At 34.7% G+C, this 7,100-nt stretch overlaps 1 protein-coding gene across 1 annotated transcript; it reads right to left on the bottom strand.

The window, feature by feature from the left end:
* Positions 1–217: 217 nt before the first annotated feature.
* LOC113051980 (ammonium transporter Rh type C-like) lies at positions 218–4,407 on the bottom strand. The gene is made up of 11 exons (XM_026216190.1): positions 4,093–4,407; positions 3,725–3,917; positions 3,350–3,500; positions 2,592–2,733; positions 2,341–2,507; positions 1,854–1,991; positions 1,632–1,768; positions 989–1,113; positions 822–895; positions 569–645; positions 218–332 (listed from the first exon to the last, which is right to left on the bottom strand). Exons 1-11 carry the CDS (start codon positions 4,316–4,318, stop codon positions 305–307), a joined length of 1,458 nt encoding a protein of 485 aa, XP_026071975.1. The 5' UTR covers positions 4,319–4,407; the 3' UTR covers positions 218–304.
* Between the last annotated feature and the right edge of the window lie 2,693 nt (positions 4,408–7,100).

The following is a 7,100-nucleotide window of genomic DNA, read 5'->3' as shown; positions in this document are numbered from 1 at the left end:
TTAGCTGTACATTTGGATTAAAAAAATGATATACGGTACAAGCTTTCCCTTTAGAAATTATAAATGCATAAGCTTATTAACTTAATTTGAGTATTCTAGAGCACAAAGAAATGAAATTGAACTAATAGCTGACCCTTCTGGGCCTCTGCTCTATATAAGGCAGGTCTATACCTCTCAAAGGTATTACAGGAACAGCACAGACTTGGTCTGAACATCATTTTTTGTGTTTTTTTTTTTTTTTTTTGGTCCCAATATGATGTGAACATGTTCATCTTTTGCCATAACGAAGTCCTTATTTCTTGCATTAGCTCTGTTCCACAGTGAAGTTAGACCTGAACGGTGAAAGGGTGTATGAATGAATGAGACGTTTGAAACCATTCATTTAAAATAAATGCAAAAAAATGCATTTCACTATAAATATACCAAGTCATTGAAATGTTTAATCTACTTCTAAAATTAGGAATTTTAACTAAATAAAATGGAAGGGAAAACTAAATTTCTATATATAAATATTCCTATAGAGTATTAGATAGTACAGTCTCTCTTTTAGCATATATATGCTACTTACATCCTGTCTGTATTTTTGCCGACCATGTGACTGTTGTACTCAAGAATGGGAGGGATGCTCTCCTCGTCTTCAGGCACCTGGAATGGAGATTTTTAATCATTAAAAAGAATCCAGACCGAAAGAGTTCACACAGTATAAAAGAAACCAGGGCTAGTTGTCACATGTTAACATAACGTTCTAATTCGAGTTCTATAGTGCCACCACAGTGCCACCTAGCTGTGAAACAAGTAAATACAAACGAAATCGAACTCACCTCCCAGTACACCTCATCATCAAAGCAGTTATCATCGGATGGGTCTCCCCAGAACGGAAGTCTCAAGATTAAACCTGCATATGCATATATGAGGGTTGTTATAGACCACTGACACTAAAGCGGTATCAAAAGGTGTCAATTAAAAAAGAAATCTTTTGGCTGCTCACCTACTATGGCTCCACCTACGATACCAAAAGCAAGAGCAACACAAAGACCGGCTGCCTGGAAGCCTCCTTGTGTGGCAGGGGTCCTTTCAGCATACTTCCCTTTAAAATTGAAGGTGTTTACCAACCTGTTGAGAAAAAGGTAATTTGTATTTAGTCACACTTTTTAATATTCTGAAACACAGTTCAGTGATATTACTGGTTTAGCTTGCTCTGGGTTGAGAGAGAGCAAAATGTGAACTGAATTGAGCTGGATAATGATTTTAACTGTGCAGCATCGATGCTGTTACTCAACTCAACTGAATCTCAGCTGATCTGAACAGTTAATGACACCAGAGCTGTTTTATTTTTTCTGTTGCAATAATGAGATGATTTTCCTTCCAGAATTCTATATTTTGATCTCAAAAGCTTTACTTTTTAATATTTAAAATTTCAGCGATTTCCCCCCTACTAGATTTAATAATCCATGTATCAGGGGGGCTCACTGTTTTTTCCTCTGTTAACATGAAGCTGCCTTGAAACAATCTGTATTGTATCAAGTCCTGTTTAAATAAACCTGACTTCACTTTTACAATTAAAGCAAATTTGTATGATTTAAAATGTAAATGAGTTGCAATCTATTGTAAGAATTTGGATTCACACACACCCTTCATGTCCGTAGACGCTCTCACTGGCAGCGGCCGCTGTGATGGCCCCCACGACTGCCCCGAGGACACCGGGCATGGCATGCAGGTTATGGACTCCGCATGTGTCTTGAATCTTCAAATACTTCTCCATGAAGGGCTGCATGAGAAAACAAAAAAACTATATCATTTAATGTGCTCTCACATGGCATATGATGCTCAAATGCACTTGCTCTTCTACTCACACTGATCACCAGGTAGCCAAATGTGGAGATTATCCCGCAGCAGAAGCCCACGATGAGAGAACCGTAGGGTGTGATCATAAACTCGGCCGCTGATCCCATGGCGACCCCCCCAGCCAGAGTTGCATTCTGGATATGCACCTAAGATTCACAAAGCAGATGCAATGCTTTCAATTTCAGTATCAGAGATACTAGTTCTTATTAGTCTTTTAAACTGAATGTTTTAAGGTTTTGTTTTCATATTTTCTGTTTTCCTTTTACTTAAAGTTTTGGTAATTTTTCTTTTCATATTTATTAGTTTTTTTAATGCCTTTATGAATGTTTACATTCATTTTAGTACTTCAAGTTAAAGTAAATGAAAATGAAAGTGTTGAATGCTGAAGTAAAATAAGATTTTAAAGAAAAAAGGTAACTTTTTTTGTTGATGGTTTTAGTTTAGTTTGTTGCTGGTGCTGATGTAATTGTGACATAATGAAGTGCTGTAATTTACCATGTCCAGTTTTCCCCTCTTGGCTGAAAGGCTTGATATGGCAAATGTCGTCAGGACTGAAGAAGCCAGTGCGAGGTAGGTGTTTATGGCCGCCCGGTGTTGTCCATCTCCATGATCTGAGATGGCAGAGTTGAAACTGGGCCAGAACATCCAGAGGAAGAGAGTCCCTGTAAAAAACGAACATCTTCAGCTAAAGCACTGGATCTTTTTGTGGTAAGATCTTATGGAATGTATAAGAAGTCATAACTTACCAATCATAGCAAAGACATCCGATTGGTAGACAGATCCATTCAGACGCTTGTCTAGTTTCGGTCGATAGAGAATCCATGATATCGTCAGACCGTAATATCCTCCGAAAGTGTGGATGACCATGGATCCGCCAGCGTCCCGAACCTGTGAAAGGTCAAAACTGTTTGTTAGAATTTCTTTATTTTTTGTAGAGATATTCAGGACCTGGGGATAATGGATATTCACCAGTGTCATTATCAATTGAACCTAAAAATGTTTTTGAACATATTTGTTCATTGAAATAAAGCTGGAAAATAAATGCATTAAGTTAAAAAGCTAATTTATATTGTTATCAAGGGAACATTTAAAAATGTTATTTTATTTTTAGTTGAACCACCAAAATTACTAAATGGAAATAAAACAAATAACTAATAAATAAATAAAATAAAGAACTTAACTGAAACTAAAATTAAACCTTTTAAAACCATTGTTCTTAATTGAAAAAAAAGCACATAAAAAATAGATAATTAATTTAAATTAGCTTGTTTAGTACAGAAAAATACAAAATGAAATAAAAAAAAAATAGAAAATGTAAAATTTGAAGGGAATTTAATATTTCTGTACATTTTTAAAAATGTTCAAATGCTTTGAGTTCTGTTAACTTTACTCAATCTAAGTTAACAGACAGTACAACTAACATTACAATAAAAATATTGAAATTATTAATAAACCATATAAAAGAGTATAAAATAAATAATGGTAACATAACACTGCTTCTCACATGGAGAACATGAAGAATGATGTATTCCTCGACTGCAAACAGTGTGATGCCAAATAACGTCAAGACCATCAGCTGCACTGGACTGACTTTTCCCAGCAGAGCTCCGTAAGCAATGAGACATCCAGCCACACAGAAGTCGGCATTGATGATACTGAAGAAAAAAAGATGGTGGTTAATTTTTGGTCTTCGTTTTTTACATCAGCTGTATCACATAAGTCATCATCATTTGATGCACTGCTCAGGAAAATCTAATTTGCAGTGTGTTGAGTTAAACTTGCATATGATGACACTATGCGGCACACATGAAAACCAGCTTTACTTCATGTGCAAGTGGACCCAAAGACCATAAATAAGGTTGTGAGGTGCAAAACTTACTTCTCAACTCCAATCTTGATATAGCCATCAACCGGATCCAGAAAGTGGAACCAGCCCTGCATGAGAAGAGCCCACTGCAGACCGAAGGCAGCGATGAGAAAGTTAAAACCGACCCCGCCAAAGCTGTAACGCTTCAGGAAGGTCATGAGAAAGCCAAAACCAACGAAGATCATCACATGCACATCCTGAAAGCCTGACAGGGCAACGACAAAGAGGGTTGAGAAGGTTAATGGATGAATATATAACACAACCTTCCTAACTTTTAAGCTCAGCAAAATATAATTATTGTGCTGATTAACAAGTGTTGCTATAAAATAAGATTAAATAATAAATGCATTGTTTTAAGTATCAATCCGTGCAAAACTCACTTGGGTATCTGTAGTAGAAGTCGTTCTCGATGTCACTCGTGATGTTGTTTGCACGCTTGTGCTCAGACCAGTGTGCGTCCGACTCTTCATCATAGCGCACAAACACTCCAAACAAGATGATCATAGCGATCTGCCACATGAAGCAGACCGCAGGCAGACTGATCCGGACGTCAGGGTTTTTGGCCCTGCACCAGAATCCTCGGCAGCAGGCAGCACAGTTCCCCATGGTGAAGAGAAGAAGTCAAGAGATGATCCGTTGGAAGAAGCTCTCTTGTAATTTCTGGTGAAGTGAAGAGTTGATCCGTTGGAAGAAGCTCTCTTGTAATTTCTGTGTTGGGTGCAGCTGTATTTATAGCTGGTTATCTGGAGGTGTGTCAATGCTAACCTGTTGCAAGTGTACCTTCTGGAAACGAAATCTGGGTGGCCGTGACACTCACCTGACAAGACTGATCAATATCTGCTCTGGTGTGTGACTTCTTTTTCTTTTTTTAAGATATCACACTAGTCTTAGACTTAACTATAATAACACTTGGATACATTTGAACAGATTTAAATTTTTATGCATATCCGAACCCTAAAAATCTGGAAAATCAGGGTTAGCATGTTAATGACTAAGAACTGAAAACTGTCAGTGCATGTGGAAATGAAGTGATTCATTTCTTTTTATTCTGCTTTATTGCATTTGTTCAGCAGAGCAACTTCTTTTTAGTATCTGAATAAATCAAATCAACTCATGCGAAGTAACATCTGTTTGATTCCCGATCATCTGCTTCGGAGCAGTTTCAGTAGTGTGATCCGATGTTTAAAAAACATTTTCCAGTTCTTCTATAATAATTATTTGATGCAGTACATAGGAGCTCATGTAAAATGTGAAACTGGATATATCTGGGAAAAAAATATGTAACTACAGGAACTAGTGAAGGCAAAAACATGATAAAAATGTAAACCTTAACAGAAAAACTGATCAGTTGCAAAACATAAAAATGTTCCCTCTTACATAAAGTGTATTTGAACCTAAATTGATGTTGGGGAAATTAAGGATTTTAGGTTTAAATATGCTTATATATTTATAAAAAGTGCACTTTTTTTTCTTCAAAATATATTTTTTATATATTTTTTAATCTTAAGAGAAAAAGTGAGAATGACTTTTTATAATTATTATCAAGCTTCTTTTGCAGGCAGTCAACGCCTAAGTCATAAGACTCATGTAAATAGCCAATATCTCAATGATTGACATTGTTCTTTGTTGGGAACATACCACATATTATCGTTTTCTATATAGCTGGGCTGCTGTTATATAACTGTTATATAAAGTGCATCTGCTCTCTTCATTATGCAAAGAGTTTATACACTGATGCTTGTACATAACCAAACCTTTGTGAACATAAAGCACTTTTCATCATCTGAAAATATTATATATCTGTGCACAGCAGTTATTTAACTTTATTACAAGCTGTTTTTATATACAGATCAACACTGTCTGCATTTGATTTCATTTTGACATCATGAATTAAATTTTGTTTTTGTTTTCCATTTAATTGCACATTGTGCATTTAGGGACTGAAAAAAAAATGTAATGTTCAAAAACCACCATTAAAATATTTTAAACTATATATAAAGGACAGAGACAATACATTTGCCTCAACTACCTCTATATGCTGCATTTAATATCATCTAACTGCTGAAAAAAAAAAGATTTTTAAAAAAAGAAATTAACAATTTTTTTTTTATATTAACATTCTTTTTTCCCCTGATATTTAAAAACTTAAAAAAACAAACTTATTCTTAATTTACACCACTTTCCAAATTATCAGAGAACAATAGAATGATCAAAACTGTGTGCATACAAAACTAACTTCAAGCATTTAATAAGAAACAATCAAAAGATCAGGAGAGGCAGAAATCAATCACAGGTAGTGAATTAAGGCAGCCTAAAAAGGCAGAGGCAGCCTAATGTCTAGACAATAAAAAGGAAGTGTGTGCATATCTTCATGCTTGGCCAGAGAGCATGTGACTCTCACAGCGCTTCTGGAGGTGTGTCTCACCAAAAGAACAGGTAGAGAGCATGTGACAGTAAGTGTGGTCCGGACAGCATTCCAAGGATTACAGGAGTCACCTGACAATTCCTGGCCTTTGTGATCTGTCACTAGAACATTCCATCACTGGTGACAAAAGGAAATCACATGATCCACTGTCAATCAAAGAAAAGTCAAACCTTCAATAATCTTCAGCTGATTCGACAAAGATAACATTCTATTTTCAGCTCAGTGATCACAATATAAATAATCACCAAATCATTTAAATATAGTGGTCATTTTATATGAAATCCATCTGATTAAAAAATTAAATTAATCAAAAAAAGTGTATTATAATTTAATTCCAAGTTTGCATGGAAGTAAATTTGAACATAGCATGCATTTCTATTTAAGCATATATCCAAAGTAAGCTTTACTCCAAAATGATAGTGTATCATGGTTTCCAAAAACAAATATTAACCGTTTACAAAATGTATAATAACAAAATATTTTTGAGCAGAAAATCATTATATTACTCATTATATTATATCATTATATCATTATATTAATGATTTCTGAAGGATCATGTGACACTGAAGACTGGGGTAATGATATTGAAAATTAAACTTTGCATCACATGAATACATTTATATATATATATATATATATATATATATATATATATATATATATATATATATATATATATATATATATATATATATATGTATACACACACACACACACACATTAAATAGTTATGTAACAGTGCAATATTATTTCAAAATTGTACTGTTTGTATTGTATTTCTGATCTAATAAATGGTGGACAAAGAGAAATACTATATACTAATGCAGCAAAGTGCAATGATGTTGCTTCGTGCAGTTTCTCCCAATCACTAAAGTAACTGTAGTTCATATTACAACTGCATATGACTCGGGTATGAAAGCAAAATCATCTTGCAACAACAAAAAGCACATTTCTAAACCACAT

This window comes from Carassius auratus, chromosome 32 (genome assembly GCF_003368295.1).
Source record: "Carassius auratus strain Wakin chromosome 32, ASM336829v1, whole genome shotgun sequence".
Lineage (NCBI taxonomy): Eukaryota > Metazoa > Chordata > Actinopteri > Cypriniformes > Cyprinidae > Carassius > Carassius auratus.
The sequence above is the reverse complement of the archived record's forward strand: the minus strand, read 5'-3'. Positions and strand labels throughout refer to the sequence as shown.